Source organism: Peromyscus californicus, unplaced genomic scaffold (genome assembly GCF_007827085.1).
Source record: "Peromyscus californicus insignis strain IS unplaced genomic scaffold, ASM782708v3 Scaffold_20__1_contigs__length_68692818, whole genome shotgun sequence".
NCBI lineage: Eukaryota > Metazoa > Chordata > Mammalia > Rodentia > Cricetidae > Peromyscus > Peromyscus californicus.
Genome location: NW_026294503.1, coordinates 49,130,613 through 49,151,759, shown reverse-complemented (window position 1 = coordinate 49,151,759; position 21,147 = coordinate 49,130,613). Strand labels below are relative to the sequence as shown.

The following is a 21,147-nucleotide window of genomic DNA, read 5'->3' as shown; positions in this document are numbered from 1 at the left end:
CTCCCAGGCATGCTTCCGCAGCAATGAGGACTGCTTCACCCGAGGGAGGCTCGTCAGGAACCTGCAGCTGGAATCCAGCTGAGAACAAGCGTAGTTAGCGTTCATTCACTCCCAACTCCCAGAGCACCTTGCATGCCCCGTGGAGCCAGGCTCAGAGCGGCAGAGAGAATTTGACCCACTTGCCCTGCTACGCTGGGCAGATTGGAAGCAGGAATCCAGAGGTACCCGAGAGGGGCCCGGGAGGGCTGTTGGAAAGGGGAGCTTCAGCTAGCATCTTGAAGGGTGTGCAGGAGTCATGCCCAGCAGAGGAGGTGGAGGACATTTCTAAAAGGAATGTTATGTGTCCCATAGAGGCCTGGCCCCAAAGTGACATCTTCAGGCTTGAATACATTTCCTTTGTTACAATCTAGCCTGACTAGCCTGACGTGTGTCTCTTTCCTAGCCCTTTATGCCCATTGTCACCTGACACCCTTAGACAGCTTGAAGCAGATTTCTGATTCTCTCAGGAGAGCTGAGACCTGAGAGCCGGAGGGATGCTGGCCAGTCACAGACAGATGCGGCATGACCCTGGACTGAGTGGGCTCTGGGAGGGTGGGGAGTAGCGTAGAGGCTGTTGCTGAAACTCATCACTGAACTGAAGAGCTTCACACACTGGCTCTGGAGCCCTCCCTCCTGGGCTGCGGTAGGGACTGGACTTCGGGATGTGGGGCCTGGGGCTGCCCAAGCCCACTCGTGCTCTGAGTCCCACTCTCTGCACACCTGGAAACAGGCTGATGGAAGCTTTATGAGTCTGTAGGCAGGGCGGCATCATCTCTGGGCCCCAGAGGCCCAGCCTCTGTCAGCACAGCAGAAATCCCATGACCCCATCACCTTGTTTGGACCACTGTGATGTGTAGATGGTTCAGGCTTCTGGGAGCAGGTCCGGGATGTGGCATTGCTGGGTGTAACTGCCTGGAATCGGAGCCCTTTGGGGACTGAGCCCAGCTGCTGTGCTGGGGCCCGTCACCAAGGCAACGAGTCCTGGGAGTCCTGGAGGCAATACTGGGCTCCATTCTGGACAAGTCTTTCCTCTGCATGCTGCTCACTGGGGGACCCGGGGGAAGTTATGCAGCCCTGCAGCCTCAGTTTGCTCACCTGCAAAATGGGTGACTGTGGAGAATGCACTTGTTGCCGCCTTCAGTGTCCAGCCAGGCCTCTCAGAAGCCACACTCTATGATGTAAAACCCCTGTCACTCTATTGCCATTGCCGCCTCAACGTTGAGGAGAGCCGGAAGAAGCAAGGCCATGGTGCCCCGGCCCCTGCAGCAGGGGTTATCTACAATGATAGCTGTCACTGGAATATCAGGAAAGGATACTGAAACCCAGCGTCATCCCTGCCCCAGCACCATGGCAACTGCTGAGCAGGGGGTGATGAGGCAGTGATAGACTGGGACTCTGGTCCACTCCACTCCCGTCAGCCAGCCAGGTGCCTTGGGCTTCCTTCCGAGCCCCAGGATCTTAACGTCGGGTGCATCTGGATGAGCACAGTGACGTCTGTCACATGCACAGGTGCAGAGAGGATGCAGGCGGGGACCGTGGCACTCTGAGTACCCCACCAGTTCCATCAATGGCTCCTCGGTCCCACCCCAGCTCTGACTCCTTCTCTGACCCTCAGTGTCCTCGTATCAGGGTTCCTGTGGGATTGAAGTGTGTCTGGTACATAATAAATGCTCAGTACCCAGTGTCATAGGACGACACGGATACCACAGAGGTCAGGGCAGGGGAGGGCTAGCCTTCTCTATTCAGGGTGGAGGCCTTTTGCCCCCACCTAGGCCTAGCATGTTGGACAGGTTTGTTCTAACTGAAGGGAGAGAGGGATGGCCAAGTGAATGAGTGAGTGAGGAGTGAGTAGATGAGTGAATGAATGAATGAATGAATGAATGAATGGATCGTGGCAGGGGACGCACCACAGCTTCATGTCAGGGCAGCCCAGGGAAACTTCAGAAGGCTAGTGCAGAAGCGGCACCCGCCCTTCTCTCTCCCTGCCACTATTTGTTGATTGGGTTGGTGGCCCAACCTGGGCCTCAGGTTCCTTGGTGTCCCTGAGTTTGGTCCTGCAGCTGGGCAGAGGCACATTCTTGAGCCTGAACTTCCTCCGCATCGCCCTGGAGTGTCTCTGACTCTTTCCTCCCCATCACACAAGAGACTACCTTGTGCTGTCATCGCTCAGAGCCCTGGGAGCAGAGACTCTGTGTGTGTGTGTGTGTGTGTGTGTGTGTGTGTGTGTGTGTGTGTGTGTGTGTGTGTTTGCATGCGCGCGTTCGTGCATACGTGTGTGCATCCAGAGGGCACCTGCTGCCTGTAAGGGGAACAAAATCAGAGGAGGAGCCTGGGCTCAGAGCTGCAGTGATGGGTGTGTTTGGAGCCCAGGAGCATCAAGGCACAGGAGTGAGTGCCACACAGTCCTCGATGCCAGTTCTTCTCAAGAGCCCAGGGCACAGAACAGAGAAGGGACAGCGGCAGAAGCCAGCGGTGCTGAAAAGCAGCCACAGGGCCGGGCAACTTTGCCAGCTCCCCTGGAGCCCCAGTGGCTGGGCGACACCCCCCCCCCGCCCCCGACCACAGCTCTATACCGCTTCTCTGCAACCAGCAGCTGTTTCGGGTTCATGGCCAGTCCCAGCAGAGGGTCCTTCTAAGGCAGGACTCACCGGAGCCCAGCCAGCTCCATTCCCTCTCCCACCTGCAGGAGGAGAATGCTTTGGTCAGTAGATGAGGGAAGAGAGGATGGTCTCTGTCTTGGGCCCACCCTCAGCGTGGTGGCCTCACCTAGTACCCTTTCCCCTCTCCACCTCAGTTTACTTCTTTGTAAAGTGGGTCTACATCAGACGGCTGAGGGGCACAGGGTCCTTTCCTCACCTCCTGTTACCTGAATGCCTAGGGCAGCAAGACGGGGTAGCCATCCCGGGGAAGGGACGGCCTGCAGGAGAGGCGCAGAACCCTTCTCTAGGATATGAGATGAGCGGGGAAGCACTCGAAGCCTGGCTCCCTCGGCTAGAAGAAGCACAGGGAAGTAGGACTGGGGGGGTCGGTTGTCCCATGTGTCTGACCTCTAGGACACTTATCCAACAGAGTTAGAACCTCTAGTGGTGCTGGGGCAGTCACCTGCTCTTCCCTGGGGCATGACTGCTTTGTGAGGGGATTCACAGATATTGAGGATGACAGACATGGAGCACCTCTGTCTGATAGGGGTGGGGGCATCAAGGAGGCCTGCCTGGAGGAGGTTACACCCCAGGTGCTGGAGGGGATAGAGAGGCAAAAGGAGCAACAGTAGAGCATTGAGGAATGAGTTTGAGGACACCCCCCCCGCCCCCGCCGCCATGTTGTGGCCTGGCTATCCCAAAGCATCCATGGAACGCTGAGTGGAAGCAGAGGTCAGAGAATCCCGCCCACTCAGATACAGCATGGAGCTGTCTTTCAGCGCACAGACTCAGAATGACAATAAGTGAAATGAATGTCACCACCACCCACTGCTCTGCCCAAAGCAGACATTACTAATCAACTCATCCTAGCAGAACAGGTGGCCCAGTCCTCTGTGCAATATGGTCTTATGAGCCCCCAAGAGGCTACCCTGCCTGCTGTGGGCAACAGGATCACAGAGCTGATGTAGTCCTTTTGTGTCTGTGGCTCAGCTTTGTGTCTACAGTGCTCTCCTGGACAAGGGAGTTGGGGGGTGAGACTCCATGGTTCCAGGTGCCTGGAGGAGCCTGTCCTTCTTAGGGAAGCAGAGATATCCCACCAAGGGCATCCTGTCATTATGGATCCCTAGTCAGGGGTGCCCCTGTGGAACGCAGAACCTTCCCTTCTGGATCCAGCCCCTTACCCATCACCTACAGGTCCCAGGTCCCAGGATGAGCCCAAGACAGCCTTGGGTCTCCATCCAAACCCTGGATAAAAGAGGAGGGGAGAATGTCACCAGGAGAGAGACCAGCCCAAAGGCGCGCGACTTCTCTCCTGAAATCCAAACAATCGGACAATCTGTTCGGGATCGATTTAGAAGCAGCAGAGTGAAAAAAAAAATCAGCAAATACAGTGTGAAAGCTATTTTCTCTCCCTCCGCGTGGCTGGGAAGCGGCTGGGCTGGAGTTTATTTGTAACCTGGCCAGGGCTAGCCAGGCCTCTCCCCTCCCCATAGTCCACTCATGCCCTCCCTGCCCACAGCCGCCTCCTCTACACCCACTTCCAGCTGGACACCTGGGGGCTGGCTGAAGGGCCTCACCCTGCTTCAGTCTTGGGGAATCAACACTGGCAGTGGCCACAGGGACAGCCATGGTGGGCTTTGTGCTCCCCAGGTTCCTGGGGGTGGGGAGCTCCCAGGAAAAGCACTGTACCAGGGCCCTGCACAGCATATGTATTAGCTGCTCAGTAAACAGTTCTAATCTGAAGGGTAAGTGGAAGGACAAGAAGAGAAAAAGAGGAAGAAAAATGAGGCTTGGACTCAAGTGTCATGCTCCTGGTCACGCCGCTCCTGGTGGAGGTGGCACTGAAGCCCAATCAGTCTCTACTGCCTTGTCCCCAGGGTCAGGAGGTTTAGAGCCTGGAAGGTTTAGAGCCTCCATGTCTGAGAGCACCTTCTTTCCCAGGCCATGGAGCTGTCCATTCTTCATTACCCCACCGCTGGAATTAGCCACAAGCTAAGTATTTTAAAGTGACATACTGAATACAGAGGCAGAGCAGAGTCGGGGGAGGGACCAGGCCAGAAAGCTGGCACTTCCCAGGTGACCTGAGTGGCCTCCTGAGGGGGTGTCAGGGGTTGTAGGGAGCTGATGTCTGCAGGTGCCTAGGCACCTCTGGGCTGTGGGAATGCTGGTGGCTCAAATGTGTCACAGGTATGGGAGGGGACTCCTGGTGATGGAAGCTGGTTGGTTCAGGGACTGGTAGCTTTCTCCCTTAAACCTCACTTTCTCTCTGAAGTCCAAAGCCATGGTGAGCCAAGGCTCAGAAATGTTCTGAACTGTGGAGACCAGACCAGCTTAGTCTAAGCCCCAGGAGGAACTCGCCTGTCATGTGATCTTAGGCAGGCAAAACATCTTTCTGGGCTTAGTTTTCTGTCCTGCAAGCTGAGAGCAGGGCCCCCTCCTCTTTTGAATATTTAAGGTGCTGAGGTTTGTGGCGCCTGGTGCACAGTAGGTGCTCAGGGTAGTCTTTCCTTCCTGGTTCCACTGCGTGGAAGCAGATCAACCTCTGTCAAGGCTCTGACTCTATGGATTCCAGTCCCTGGGACAGGGGTTGTTTCCCCAGGTGACAATGAGATCAATGCCAGAGCACCAGGGAACCTTTGAGTCCCAGGTATCTTGAGTGCTCATCCTGAGCCACACAGGAGCACATGGACGGGGCTGGATTAGTTGGAGACTGCATAGAGACAGCCCCCGTGGCAGGAAGTCTGAGATGGCCCCAGTTCCCACCTGCCGCATGTGACCTACCGCAGGGCGCATGCCCCCTGCAAGTGGCAATGTCTCAGATCAGACCTGGGTCCTCCTCTGCGGCTCACAAGTGGCCCTGGCTGTTCTTCGCCTTCCCTGAGCACACACAGAGGACGGGCAGGGAGAGGAACAGCTCCAAGGTCAAAGATTCACCCCCAAGCCTCCCATGTCAGGCCAGAGTTGGCACCCTAAGGGCTAAGTCATGTATGCAGGGTCCTCTATTCCAGACTGGCTTCACTTTGTCCTCAGTGGCTGTAGCTGAGGCTGCGCTCTGCGGGCACCCACCCATCCACCCAGTTCCCCCCTGTTGCCGATTCTCCCTGTGTTTTTGCAGACCAAGCTCTTTCACAAAAGCCTCTGATGTTACCTCCCCGGTGGAAGAAAGTTCTGAGCCCACAGTCCCCCAAAGTGGTGCTAATTAGACCTCCGGAATGCTGCATACCCAGACATCCACTGAGGCTGCAAGACATGGCAATTTCCTCTCCATAATCAGACACCTTCCAGCTGGAAAAGGCCAAGTCTCCTAGGGTGGGCTAGAGGGACGTGGTGCCTTCTGCGTATGCATGATGGGGCTCTGCCCCTCCAGGTCCCCCGCTAGGGCAAGTCCCCAAAGTGAGCTTTCTTTCCTGGTTAGCTTTCCGTTGCTGTGATAAAACACTGAGCTAAACCAGTAAGAAGAATGCTGTGGTTCACACACCCCAGATCACACTCCACCACCTCCACCACCGAGGGAGGTCAGAGCAGGAAGTGAAGACAGGAACCTGGAAACAGGAGCTGAAGCAGGAAGGAACACTGTTTATTGGCTGGGTTCTCAGGGCTTGCTCACTATGGTGCTTTCTTATAGTACCCAGGACCACAAGGTACCGCCCACTGTGAGCTGGTCCCTCCCACATCAATCATTCAAGAAAATGCACCACAGACATGCCCATAGGCCAATCTGAAGGAGGCCTTTGCTCGGGTGATGTTCCCAGATAACTGAAGCTTGTGTAGAGTTGTTAAAAAAAAAACAAAAAACTAACAGGCACAGTTTCTAAGTTCCCCTAAGGTGAGCCCCCCAACCCCCACAAAGGAAGTTCCCCAGGTAGGTCCCCCAGGGTGAGCTCTCCCCAAGGTGAGTGCCCCCAGAGCCGGGTGGGTCCTTCCATTATCCCCCTCTTGGCATCTTGGGCAGTAGTGGGAGGGGCAGGCTGGGTGCTGTGCCCACAGACGGAAGCACTGACAGGCTACTCTTATGCCTGTGGTTAGATCTCTAGTCTCCATTTGGTCAGGGAGTGGGGGGGATGGGGATTGGGGAGCACAGTGAAGGGGGAGTGTAGTAAGTGATGCTTTCTCTGTTGTGAGGGAACCAGAGGAGGGAACCCCTGGGGCAGGAGCCCTGGGCTCTGACCTGGGAGGAGACTCAGGCAGGAGAAGAACGTCCTTGGGGGCCAGGTATCTCCTACTTCTAGGTGAGATGATCAGAGGGTTTGGTCTGATCCTGAGGGAAGCTGGGACGCAGTGACCTAGGCATGCCTGGGTAAGGAGTGAGGGCCCCACATGGTTGGCTCAGATAGGACATTGGTGTCTTAGCTGGTGGCTGGTTTGGGGTATAGATGAGGGAGTCATTTACCTACTCTACAAGTCCTCCTCCTCACAGCCCAGTGACTCATCCTGGGGTGAAAAGCAAGTCAGGGAGGTGACAATCCAAGAGAGATTTGGGGTTCGGGCCACTGAGGAATTCTGATGGAGGCCTGACACATTTGGGGGGGTACCAAGGGCCGCGGGATTGCAAGCCAGCAGGGAGAGAGTTGCCTGCTCAGGTCTGGGCCAGTACGCGCTGCTACATAGGCTCACCAAGGGGGTCAAGAACCACTCCTTGCAGCCTTTCGAAGTGCCTGGTCCTCTCTGCGACCAGCCACGCCTCTGAGAAGCCATCCTGGATGACGGCCTGGCCCACCGAGGCCAGTAGCCAGGTCACAGGTCATCTGTGGGGGGCCACTGCCACCGTTGGGAAGAACATCCAAGTCTCGCCTGGCTCACAGTGGCAGGTTTAGTGCCAGTTATGTGGAGCGTGAGTCGGGGCTCATTAGTTCCAGCTATGGACCAAGTTGGGGACAGATGTGTGAGTGGCCACAGTCCTCCAGGCTGGCTGAGAGGCTGACTGTGACGCCGGGGGGGGGGGGGGGGGGGGGGGGGGGGGGAGTGCTCTGCCATCTCTGTGGCGGTCCTATTTGCATAAATTTGAAGTTGATTGGCCTAGAGGCAACTTCATTTGATCACAGATGACAAGCTTCTGGTTGGAACAGCAGCCGCCGCTGTCAATTAGCTACCTTGGTGACTTGGTTTGTTATAGTTGGCACTGTCGCCCACCCCCACACTTCCTCCCACTCACACTTTGGGTTCAGCATGGTCCCCCAAGGGTACTCCAGCTTAGGGCAGCTCAACCCTGCAGACATGGGGAGCTGTGACACCCGAGCTGTTAGCATGTAGCCAGGTTCCCAGGCAGGATGGGGTAACCCAGAGCTTGCACTTCCGCCCAGCTCCCAGGAGAAGAGGACCTGCTGGGCCAGGGGTAGCCTGAGGGCTTGCAAACTTGGGTTGATGGTTTGTGTTAATAAAGCTTTATTGAACACAAGCATCTGCCTTTCACTAGCTCTGTCCACAGCCATTTCCCACCTACAGGGCTGACAGAGACCTAGTAACACCCCCCAACGCCCCTTACAGGTATGGCCTCTGATCAGACCAGCAGTGTTGGAGCTAGAGCAGGTCTTGGAGCAGCAATTTTGCCTTCCTAACCCACCACCCATCATCTGTAACAGCCACACTCCAGGCATGGTAATCAGCCGCGTCTGGGGAATCTGCTTTCCACACTGCAACAAAATACCCAAGACAATCAACTTAAAACAAAGAAGGGTTGTTTGGGCTCATCATTTTAGACCATCAGCCCACAGTGGTCAGTCAGCCCTGTCGCTTTGGGCCTCTGGTAAGGCTGAACATTGTGGAGGGAATGTAGAGGAAACTCCTTTACCCGCCCCTGACTGTGAACCAAAGGCAGTAAGAGGAAGGAGAGGGGCTGAGGCCTCAGCACCCCTTTCATGCATGCCCCCAGCGGCCGGAGGACTTCTCACTAGGCTCAGGGAGAACTTACCACCACCTCCCAATAGTGCCAAGCAGGAGATGAAACCCTTAGTACATGGACATGAAACCGTGGGACCTGAGCACCACCCCATTAGACAGATGGGAACACAGAGGCTGGGAGAGGCTCCTCATTGGCCCAAGGTCCCAAGCGGGAGAGCCATGCTCCTTGTGATCCTTGGCACACTTCCCTTGTCCCAGAGCATCCCCCAGCCAGCTGGCCTGCCTGCTGCTCATTCTGAATCCAAACCAAAGGCCTCGGCTAGGAATGGTGCCCCCTTCAGGCAGGTCTTAGAATCATCTACTTGGTCCACCTTGGGCTGTGGGAATGTGATCCTCAGGAGAACCCACACACACACACACATACCCTGTCTGCAGAACCAGATTTCTGCTCCCAGCGTCTGTCCAGGTGTCCACCCACTTGGGCTGTGAACTCTTGGAGGGAAGGAGGAGACCAGAGCACAGGCCTATTCCTTCCCCGGCACCGAGAGGAACTATTTGCAGTGGAAGGAGCAAGTCCCCAAGAAGCCAGATGTCCCCTAGCCATGTGGTGGGGCCGGGTGAGAGGTGACCTGGGCTCTGAGAGTGGAATCCCCTAGGTTAGACCAAAGCACTGAGATATGGGGACATCTGTGACTGTTAGTCCCCGTTGACAAGTGAGGGAACTGAGTCTCCTAAGGGACAGGGATCTGGAGCTCATGTGAAGGATGCTGGGGATCACTGGGCGGCCTGGGGTCAGAGACAGGGCCCTAGGAAACACAACCCCAGTTGGATTCTAGGATCCCCTGTGTCCTCAGTTCTCTGCAGACATGGGCCTTCCTGTCACTCTTGAGACATTTATATTTTACTTTTAAGTGTGTGTGTGTGTGTGTGTGTGTGTGTGTGTGTGTGTGTGTGCGCATGAGTAGGGCAGAGTTCAACATTGATATCTTTTGGAGCTTCCTCAATTGCCTTTCCATCTTATGTTTTGAGACAGGACCACTCATTGACTCAATCCTAGTGTTCACCAATACAGCTGGCCATTGAGCTCCAGGGGTCCTCCCATCTCTGCCTCCTCAGTGTTGGAAGGACAATCACCCAATACTGCACTTGGCTCTTTACATGGGTGCTGAGGGTCCAAAATCAGGTCCCCATGCTTACGTGACAAGACACTTTTCCCACTGAGCCGTCTCCCTGGGCCCCGTCTTGTTTTTGTTTTTGTTTTTTTTTTTTTTTTATGTAGGACTTTTCTGTATTGCTCTGTATTATTTTTGAGGGATCTAGACCGTGGAATCAGATCTGTTGCTGCCCTTGGCTTCTGGCTCTCTCCCATCTGTATCCGCGTGATGCCGTCGATGGTTACCTGTTTGTTGTTGGGCGGTGATACAGTGAATATCCCTGTCTGTCTGTCTGTCTGTCTGTCTTCACCAGGGCCAGGCTCCAGCTGCTGTGGGTCCCCTCAGTGTCCCCCATTCTCCCCCGTGGGCCTTTGTCACAAGCTGGATGTATTCCGATACATCCAGTAGATACACATTTTATAACTCTCTTCAGCCTTGGAAAAGAGTGTCAGTCTGAGCTCAATCTTGGGACTGGAAGCATCTCCCTTGGTTTTACATGGCTGGAGTGGCCTGGGATGGCTGGTGCGACCATTCTTTGCTGTGACAGCTGAGGAAGCTCTGTCATTTGGCCGTCTTGAGACAATGTTTTTCATCTTCTCGCCTTTGGGCTATTTCCAGGTCTCTCTCATAAAGAGTGCCACTGTGAGACCGTTCTAGAACTCGGTGCCCTTGGGCCTCTCTCCGCTCGGCGAAGAAGGGGGTGTAAGCCACACTCCTTAGGCCTGGTGTCTGGGTGTGTAGAGGGGGAAGGACCCAGGACGTGATGCAGTGAACCTCCCTGAGAGGCCCCTCCTGGTCCTGCTGCTCTTTGCTCGGCTGGCACCCAGCTGGCTTCCGTGGGACTCCGCCTCTGTCAAAGGGGGAAGAAGAAGATCCTGATGTGGGGTCAACTTTGTACCTCCGTGGCTCTCAGGGGGCAGTGACAAAAGTAGACCGGTGGCCCAAGTGAAAGGTGAAGTGACTCACCCAGGGAAGCATGGCTAAGAAGTGGCGGAGCTGAGATTCGAACCTGCGTTCAGACTCCAAGCTCAGAGCCCTTCCTGCTCCCTGTCATCTCCCTTGGTTTGGGTCTCAGCTTTGTCACAAGCTAACCGGGCACATTACTCCCACCCTGTGCCCTTGCTTATGCACTGGGGGGGTCACCATAGCACCCTTACCCTCAAGGATGATGTAACCTCCCAGCCCCAACCTCAAGGTGGTCACATGACCGCGTGCCCCGCGTGGCACCCAGTCCTCTGGGCTGCCACAGTCCATCTGGATTATGGCTAGATAAGGGCACACAGGCCCGTGTGTGCTGCCTGCCAAGAAGGATAAAAAAAAAAAAAGGTTTATCTCTGGCCTGGCTCAGGAGGGTGGATTCCAGGGGCAGCGGGCGGGAGCTCAGGGAGCTGGCCTCCTTTATGACCGGGCTCTTAATGCCACCCAGAAGCTGAAGTGCAGGCTGCTGTGGGGATGCCAGTCCAAGGCAGGCAAGGGGGCTGAGCCACACAGATCTGGTGTGGGAGGTGTTGTGAGGTGGGGCAGCCAGGAACAGGGTTGATGTGGAAACCGGGGTGCAGGGTCCAGGGTTGTGTCCAGCCTGAAGTATCTCACAGAACAGGGAAAGGTGGCTCTCCCTGCAGAGAGGCCCCCCAGAAGCCCTTCGGGCCTGCCCATGTTCTAGCTCTGCCACCCCTTGCTGTGTGACTTTGGGCTAGTGCTGACCCTCTCTGTGTGTCCGTGTCCTTATGCAAGAGTCTAGTATGGAAGGTGGCTGGGAAGAGAGAGTTGGGTGAGAGACCAGCGGGGCCTGGTGTGTGCTGAGAGCTGCGGGCCTCAGTGGGGGTAAGTTGGGTGCTCCGTGGACTAGCAGGACATGACCTCTACTCTGGGCAGTGGGTTAAAGGGTGGGAGATGATAACAGCCATCGTGGAATCAGGACAGGAATTTGGCCAAGTCAGTATGGAGTCAACCAATGATGACCAGCTCCCTAGGGTTCCTGCCACCTCTCTGGGCTCCTGAGAGATCTGTTCCCGTTGCTGATGCTGAAGGTCTTTATGGTCTTGCACACCTCAGGACAATGAGGGCACTGGGGAGGGAGTCCACACAGTGACACCTGCCTCCTACCTGCCTCCTCCCAGACAAGACTTGGGGATTCACATGTGTGCTAAGCCCCAGCTAAAAGACCCCCAGAACCCTGCCACAGCTGGGACATTTCACAGGACTGTCTGGGCCTGCTCATCTGAGAACTGGGGCTCTCACTGGGTGCTTAAAGGGACCCACGGGCTAGGGAGCCTAGAGTCTGGACTACAGAGAGTATGGAGAGGGGGGTCACCGGCGACATGTTCCTAGCCTCTGCGGCCCCAGGAGCAGCCGGACTCCTCCCACGCACACGCAGGGTGGCGGGCTGGCGGGCTGGCGGGCTGGAAGCCTCTTTTGCCTAAACAAGGCCCGACTTAGCTTCTCGCCTTTCTTGGGGTTTAGGGCTGACGGCAAGTGAGAGCCAGGAGAGAGGCCAGTGGCTGCAGAGGGATTGCAGCCAGTGTATGCAGATGTTTTCTGGCCCCTGCCTCGCAGAACTCTGCAAATAGGGAATGCCTTGTGGAAGTTTCTAGAAAAAGGTAAAGATGGTGGGGGCCAGTGGGAGGAGCCTGGGTGTTGAGGGGCAGATGCTCCGTAGGGGGGCACAGACAGCTGGCTCATGGCCTGCCCATGTCCTTGCTCTGCCACCCCCTTGCTGTGTGACTTTGGGCTAGTGCTGACCCTCTCTGTGTGTTTGTGTCCTTATGCAAGAGTCTAGCATGGAAGGTGGCTGGGAAGAGAGAGCTAGGTGAGAGACCAGGGCCTGGTGTGTGCTGAGAGATGCAGGCCCAAGGTGGGGGTAAGTTGGATGCTCCATGGACCAGCAAGACATGGTGGTGGTGGGTGGTGGGGAGGATCAGGTGCTGACCCAGACCTTCCCACTTCTTCAACTCCTGGAAGGTTGACCGACCTTAGGATCTCTGACCCTGGTGATGGCTGGCTTGAGACACATGTACTGTTCCATGAGGTCCCCTCTCCACCCAGTGTCCAGGAACGCTTTCTGTCCCTCCATGCCCACCCAGTAGGCCAGCCCAGTGTTGCTAGGCAGAACACAGAGGACAGATCAGGTCCCCAGGGGGCAGTGGGCCACACTTCCTCTCCAGCCCCTCCCTGAGTACACTGTAGGTGTTCCAATGGTGCAGCCTCTCCACCTCCCCCATCCTCTCCTCCCCTGCACCCCAGGGCTGGCAGCCTCTGTGAGCTGTGGGGTGACTCCGATGAAGCACGTGATAGCCTCCTTGTGCCCAGAGCACTCACCGGGCCCTGCTGGCCGGCTATCCCAGCCTCACCTCTCTCTTTCTACCCTGCTCCCACAGTTTTACATCCACCTCCTGCCTCAGGGCCTTTGCATGATGGGTTCACTGCTGCAACGTGCCCTCTCATACGGACTCAGTCCGCTGTGGTCTGATTTGGGTCTGCTTATCTACCAGACCTCAACTTCTTGGGCTTTTGACCTAGACCAGTCTAGTCCCTCCCTCTGCCCTCGGGATTCCTATCTGTTTAGCCCCCTGCAGGTCTGGGGTTCCCAGGCTAGTCTCACATGCAATGTGAGGGAGCAAGTGTTTGGGTAGATGAATGAAGAAGTGAATGAATGAATGAATGAATGAATGAACCAATCAATCAATCAATGCCTCATCTCCTCCTTAGCCTTTCCCATGTCCCTTGGAATGTGTGGGCTGCCCCCATCACAGACAGAAAACAAGCTCAGGGCCTTGCTTTTCTCCCTGGTGAAGGCCCCTGGCACCAAGCGAGGTCTTGGGAGAGATGCCAGATCACACTCTGATAGGCAGTGGGTGTGCCCGCCTTGCCTCCCACTTGTCATTCACTGTAAGGGGCATTCCTCAAGTCACATCTCTTTCCACACCTAGGGTTCCTGAGGCTGGTTCCCCTCCTCTGAACAGCTGACTGCTGGGAGGCCTGGGGCAGAGGCCGGCCATCCCAAAAAGGCAGAGGATCATGTCAGCGAGACCCTCCATTTACCTGGGACAGAGGGAGACTGAGGCCCAGTGGAGAGCTGGTTGTGGCCCCCAAAGAGCAGGGCCCCAGGCTCCTTCAGCAGGCCTGGAAAGCCACAGTTAGCCATCTCCACCCAGCCTCCCTTCTTCAGGCCTTAGTTTCCTCCCCTATGACGCAGGGTGGCGATGGGGGCCTGGGTCTCAAACATCTAGCAAGCGGCACACACACGGACCCGCTGATGGGTACAGCGGGGGTGGGGGGGAGGCTTTGGAAGGGGGCAGGTGGAGCAGCCCTGGTTGGGCTCAGAACTTGGACCCTCTAGAGCCTGATTGGCTGTGAGGTGGGGAGCAGACGCTGAGGGAAGGGAGCCTTCAATGGGGATAAACTCTTCTCGGGAAGGGGGGCTTAGGGAAGCAGGAAACTGCGTTCTTCCCCAGTTAGACACAAGTGTACGAGCCTTCTCTCCTCCCTCACCTGACGAGAAGATGACATGGTGCATGTTGGGGCTCTGAGCCCCGTGCCTGTCCCACCAGCCCTGGAGCTGGGACCCCTTGATTGGATGAGGCTGCAGGTTCAACTGGCTCCCAACTGAGAGGCACAGCAGAAGGAGCTAACCTTCTTACCTGGCCTCTGTCTGCCTCGGGGTTGTTTGTTTGTTTTCGTTTGTTTGTTTGTTCATCTAGAAGTTTCTAAAGCTTTGCCAATGTCCAGGGTGTCCGCAGAGTTCCTACTCTGAAGGAAAATGGATATTTATTTAGTGTCTGCTGTGTGCAAAATACAGAGGTGGAGTTAAAAGTCTGGGAGACTGCCAGGCTGGGAATCCCATCACCAGCAAGCATAGTAAAGGCAATGGGGGCTGAGGAAGAGCCTAGCAGAGCCAGGGGGAGCCAGGGTGGCATCCGCACAGCCCTACCACGTGTTTGTTAAGGGGCAACAGAGCCTCTCGGGACTTAATCATTGCCTTTGGGAGCTGCGTGTGAGCAACTCCACCTATGAGCTCAGAGCCGTTGCCAGAGGTGTCCGCTGCCCCACCAGCTTCGGGTCCTCTGTCTGGCCTCACTACCCTCTGCAAGGTGGGTGGCAGGAGTCCCTTGTCACACACCAGGAAACAGACCAGTAAAGCAGCTTGCCCTGCTCAGGGCTCAGTGCTAAGGCTCGCGTTTCAAAGCCGTCTGTACTGATGCAGAGCGGAGTCCGCACATTGAATCCAACGTGAGTCCCTCTGTCATCGGAGCTGAGCAGCCGCAATTCAGCTTGCGGGGGTACCACCCACCAGTGCATCTCCTGGCCTCTCTGAGCTCTGGATTGTGGGTCTCATAAAAGGAGACGTGGCTCCACTCAGGCAGCTCAGCACGGGTTTCTGAGATGCCTTCCGGGAGCCACACCCACTGCCCCGACAAGGAGCCAAAGCAAAGTGGTCTCAACAGGGGGACACAGGGCTGCCACCAGCAGGGATAGACTCACAGTAGCTGTCCTAGGGTAGGAGGGGCTAGCCTGCCCCTCCTACTGCTGCCCCTGCATCCTGGCTGCAGCTGGTCACCTCCTCTCCTGCCTCTTCCCCAACCCAAACTGCAGCCACCTCACTCTGGCGAGCACAGTGAGTGAACTCACCCTTGTTTCTCCTACTGCCTCAGACAGATCAGAGGCACACGCTTTGATCTGCCTTCAAACTCACAGTGACGTGTCCTAAGTTCCAGGTACATATTGTCCTAAAAAACCCAAACTCAGGAAACTGACGTCAGGCTGACTGCTGGGAACAGCACTGGGAACTTGAGTGGCAATTGTCACTCATGGTGTGTACACACAAGACTGTGACGGGGGTGGGGGAGGGGTGGCTATTGGGCCTTGCGTGTGCATATCCACGCCTCTGGGTTGTGGGATGCGTGTGCATGCACGAGTGCATGTTTCTTGGCTTGTATATTTGCTGAGCAGACATGTGGGCACATGTGTTGTCCTAATGCATGTGTCTGAGTGTGCATGGGCCCATGTCCCCATAGCCTCACATCCTGGTTTCTGATGTACGGACCCAGGTTTGACACTTCGTCCCTGGCCCTCTGTTCCCTCCACCCACACGCACAGTCTCTGCCACAGACTGGTGTGGTGAACCAAGGGGAGTGGGGAAGCCGATGATCTCTGTCCCGACCCAGGTGGGTCCTACTAACTGCCACCTGTGTTTCCTGTCTATGGCTCCCACCTGCCCACAGCGCTGCTCCCCACAGGACCCTGGAGGGCCTAGGCCTGGTGGAATTATTTATGCTAGCACTAACGTCACTACCACTAGCCGTGGGGCCCAGGTTTAATCACTAGCTCATCACGTGACTGGTTGAACGCCAGTTCCTACCAGGCCCTTCATCCATGGCCGTAGGACTTTGTCTATCAGTTTTGTGTGGCTCCCTGCGGCAGCTCATCTGGTGTTCATAGAGTATCATGGCTACTTCAGAGGCAAGGTGGCACTGACCTGTGCCTCATAGGCAGATCTGATATGGACATCCCAGACGATTCACCCGGGCGTGGGTGGCTACAGCACAGGCATGACTCTGGGCCTCCACCTGAGGCCACTTGGAACCCAGAAAGCATAGGAGAACTCCCTCCCCACAGCTTTTGGCTTCTTCATATGCTTCAGGGACGGGGGCTGACCAATGACCTGTCCTTGTGGCTCCTGTCTGCCAACCAGCAGGCCTCTGGCCCCTCACTTCACTATCAAGACAGGACACAAACCACGTGAGCACCACAGTCCCTGCCCAGGCATCTGGACATTCAGGGTGGGGCACCATTTTTTTTTGGGGGGGGGTCTCTTGAGGGGCGAGAATCTGGAAGGAAAGTTGTAAGTGGACTCTATCCATTGAGCCTCTGGCCCAGGCTGCAGGGTGGGGAGGGTGGCCCTGGGGTTGAGAGGCAGCCCCTGCAAAGGTTCAGGGGAGCCACAGGCCCTGGAGGCAGAAGTCTACGCAACAGGTGGTATGGGGTGGTGAGGCAGAGCCAAGGCCCCAGTGGGGAGCAAGGTCTTGATCTCTAGGGTGGGTGAGTGGTCTGATGTGCACTGTGAAATGTGGGCCGTGGGAGCTGGATGGGAGGGTGATGCGGATGCAGAGAGCTAAGGGCAAGGATACTGGCCGCAGCCTTGTGCAAGGGCTTCATGCTAAAGGAAGAGTCTTGGGGCAGCACAGTAACCATGTGACTTTAGTCAGTTTCTACCCTTGTTCTAGGGCCCAGAAGACTGAAGGTGACTCTCCCAACCACTAGAGGTGTGGTTGGTTACAAAAGGTGTCAAAGCCAGAAAGTAGACGCAGGCAGAGTGGCTGGCCTTGAGGTCCACCCACAAGCCTGGCTGACCCTGACTCTAGGCCATCGGGACACCCTGCTCACACCCCGCAGGCTGGCATCAGGACTGAAGACAGGCAGCAGGAAGCACCAGAAGTTGCTGAGTGTCCTGGCCATGGGGCATTGGTGAGGCCCTCCAGTATCTTCCTGCCAGTCCCCGCTGTCCCTTGCTCACCATGCCCTCGCCCCGCAGGGCCCCGCTGACGAGAAAACAGATCCATTCTCGGCGGTGGGGTCTCATCCATCTCACCAAGGTCTGTTTCTCTTCACATGCCCTTCTTCCTCCCCTCCCAGCCTCGCCAAATTCGGTGTTTAAAAATAACCCAGAAATCTTAGAGCAGCAGTCCCCAGCTGACCCGTGGAGAGGGTGGGCCGTGGTGGTGCGTGCCGACCATGATCCTGGACCCCGTCAAACCTCAGCCGGGGACGTTCCACATCACTCTGTGACTACTCAGGGGTTTTATTGTTGGCGGGAGAGCTACCATCTTAGGCAGCTGACTGGCTTTCTAAGTGCTGGGACACACAAGGATAAATCTCGGATGAGCTGGCGCCATGCGCTCCCTGGGAGGCCTCACGGGCCTCCATGCTGTTTTGGCACTTAGAGGTGAATGCTCTTTGCCTCCCGTCTCGGGGGCTGAGTGGCTGTGTGAGATGGGGCAGGTCACTCCGCCTCTCTGAGTTTTCATTTCCTCCTGGCTGAACTGGTCTGCATGGATTAGGTTAGTATGAACATTAGCTGAGATGATACTGTGATGTGCAGAGCGGAGCATGCTCAGTGAAGGACCCAGCCAGCATCAAGCAGCCACCTCTAGGGCTGTCACAGCCCTCAGAGGCAGGACAGAGGGGAGATAAGCCCTCTCTCAGTCCCTGCCCTTCTCCAGTGGAGTGAAATCCAGCAGGTGTCACTTTCTGCATGTCCCAGGTAGGAGTAGCTGACGGCGTGATGCTCCCTCCCTGACAGGGCGTTCAGTCCTGGTTTACTACTCTGAGGCCAGACCCAGGTGGGGGCTGACTGCTAGGTTGGACCATGGAGCTGAAGACCATTGAGACTTCAGGCTGGCTCACAGTCAGACTCAGCCACGTGGTCACTTACCATGGGCAGGACCTGCTGGGACCACAGGCTGAAGCATACAGAGCTGGCCCTGAGGACAGCAGCATGCCACTATCCCAGAGAGGCCTGAGGATCTGAGGCTGGGATCCTGTAGGGCCAGGATTCCCACAGGACCTGGGAACCCTAAGCTAAGCCCCCTGATTGGGCCCTGCAGTCAGGCCCTAGCCCAGGACCCTTCTGACCTGACAGAGGAACCCAGGGATGAGCCCTCAAAAGTCCAACTGTGGGCACCAGGAACAGCCCACCTCGTGGACTTCCTCCTTCATGTGCTCAGAGCCAAACCCAGGGCCTGGTCAGTCCTCCAAGTGCTGGAATACAGGAGCACGCATCTCAGAGGAGGCCAATGGCATGCATTTCCCAGAAGGCCTCACAGGCCCTGGGTGCTGTGGGAGGGAGAGTGAGCTCAGTCCATTTCGGTGGAGGAGAGCCTACCAGGGGAATAAGGGAGTTAACGCATTGGTTTCAGGAGAGCTTGAGATTCCACGGGTCTGGGTTGAAGGGTATGTTGAATAAGGGCAGACTTCCTAGACGGGGGCGGTAGGTCTGTGACTCCAAGATGGCGGGGCTCGGACTCACCCCAGCGTGAATGACAGCCTCGGCCCCAGCCAATATCCCGGGCCTTGGCTGGGAGTGGAAGCCGAGAGGCGGGTTGAGGTGGATGCCCAGCAGCTCTTAGATCAACTCCTCCCCCAGCCCCTCCCTGATACAGAGACAGAAGTGGGGCAGCCCCGCCCCCACAGGCCTGAAAGTGGCAGAGGGGGGCGGGATGGGCACCTGAACACCCAGCCAGCCTCCCCAGGCCGCTCCTTCTCTGAGTCTACAGTGCCCCCTGGGTGGCTTGGGTATCTCAGAGATGCTTTCCCCTCACAGTGCGTTTTTTCTCGGAGCTGACCCTGTGGGTTTCCATACAGAAATCTTTCCTAAGTGCTCTCAGAGGCCTTAATCTCTGCTCTTCTTCCTCCCAGGAGGGCCGGGGCAGGAGGCCAAGCTCAGAGCAATTAAGCAGCTTACAGTTTAAGAGGGAATAGAAGGGGGTACACAGCCCCCCCCCAGACTTATAGGAGCTATGCCGCCACCAGGACTCACGGTGCTGAGCTTTGGTGACACTTGTCTGACCGCCAAGCTTGTCCCCTTCGCCCAGGGTCAGCACTTGTCCCTAGAGGTACATATATGTACCCCAAGACCCAGGCTACTGGGAGAAGGGCTCTTCCCTTATATGCCTCACCTTGAGCCAGATGCCAACCTCTGGATCACCCCAGGGGCCCTCAGCCAACCCTGGCTGATCCCTACGGAGGCAGAGTACAGTGTTCCCTGGGTCCCGCCTGAGTTGGATTCCCTCTGCCCTCTGTGGCCAGGTGGAGAGTGCCTGCCTGAGGGCAGGGTGGCACCAAGTTGGCTGCAGAAGGTTGAGTAAGGGTTGGGGACAGTATGGGTTGAGAGAGGGGCCCCCTGGGCGTGGCCCTTCCCGTGCTGAACTGCGTTTTTGACGGTGCGCTTGGGCATTGTCCCTGACTGTCCTTGGGATGCTGATCCTTGCTGTGGAGACACTAGAACCACGTGAAGGGGGCAGGAGTCTACCCTGATGATGGCAGGGATGGGGGTGTACGGCCAAGGTCTGCTACCTAGGCACCATGTCGACCGGTGGGCGCCAAGTTCTAGGTGCCTGTTTCTGCACTTGCCCTGAGTGAGAGTGAGCTGGATCTGTCTTATTTCACCAAGCACAAAGGCCAGCAAATTCTTCCATATTATGGAGTGTTTCAGAGGCTTCTTCCTTCCTTTTTTTTCAATAGTGGGACTTGAACCCAGGGCCTTGCACGTACTAGGCAAGCACTCTACCACTGAGCTGTACTCCCCCAGCTCATTGCCTTCCTTTTTTAAGGCTGAGTAGTATTCTACCGTGTACATACATACATGTGTGTTGTTAATTCCCTCATATCTGTGGAGACCTTAGGTTATCTGGATTGCTGTAAATAAAGGCTGTGGGTATAGCGGGGGGCTGTGAGTACACAGTGGAGCCTGTGCTGTGCTCCAAGTCTCCCGGCGTCGTCTCCGGCTTACCTGTGAGTGCTGTGGCTTCCGCAGTGGGACACATACCATCAGAGAAGGCTTCCTTCACCACCGTTTGCTTTCTCTTTAAACGGCTGCCATGTCCCTGGTGCCTAGAAGGGGGGCCTGGTCAGTGTCTACTCGCAGAAAGGTTAATGGAAGTCATCCTCAGAGACCCAGCCGGGAGGCCGGGGCTCAAGCCCTGAGGTGGCGGAGGTAGTGGACTTGTCACCCCCCCTCTCCGCCTGGACACTTTGGTTGGTGACTTCACCACCTGAGCCACCGGCATCCTTTGATTAAGTCTCATTTTGCCGTGAAAAGCAAAGGAGGTGACGGGGCTGCCGGGGGAAGGTCATTCATTCCAGAGAGGAAATTGGATGGAGGTGTTTCCATCCTCCATCCGCCTGCCCGCCCGCCCGTCCCTGGCTCCCCCGAAAGCTGCTGCCTGTCTGCTGTCCCTCCTGTGCGGGTAACAAAGCAAGTGTGGGGAGACAGTTGCCGCGACTCTCTGTGTCTCCCACAGGCAGCGCCGGACGGGTCAATGCCAGCCGGATGATGACCAGTTGTGGCCAGCGGTCCCGGAACGTGCTCGCGGTGTTCTCCCTGCTGTTTCCTGCAGGTAAAACCCCCGTGGGGCTCCGTGGCTAGCGGGGAGTGGGGGGTTCCTTCCAGAGGCGGGGCTGCAGCTGGGGTTCTGCATGCCGACAACGACAGGGCAAGGGTGCCTTAGTCTCCTGATGCTGTTCTCCATCAGGGGATGAGCTGTTGGATGCTGGGGGCCATGGGGCTGCCCAGGAGCCTGCGCTCACATTTGTTCCTCTAGTTCTGCAAGACAGAAAGTAGGCAGTGCCAGTCTACCACTTTGATAGGTGAGAAACTGAGGCTAGAGAACATAGCTAGCAGAGAGGCCAGGATTCAGACCCCCGGGAACTGGAGCCACACCCTCCCGATCCTAGTCGGTCCCTGGACTGAAGCTGCAGGC

The 21,147-nt window shown here is 56.5% G+C and overlaps 1 protein-coding gene across 1 annotated transcript in view; it reads left to right on the top strand.

Annotated features, from left to right (window-relative positions):
- The window catches only part of Shisal1 (shisa like 1), a 115,384-nt gene that overhangs the window by 52,783 nt on the left and 41,454 nt on the right, over nucleotides 1–21,147 (top strand). The window contains exon 2 of the mRNA XM_052748517.1: nucleotides 20,689–20,784. Coding sequence (XP_052604477.1) covers nucleotides 20,718–20,784 — 67 coding nt within the window. The 5' untranslated portion in view covers nucleotides 20,689–20,717. The remainder of the gene's footprint in view (nucleotides 1–20,688; nucleotides 20,785–21,147) is intronic.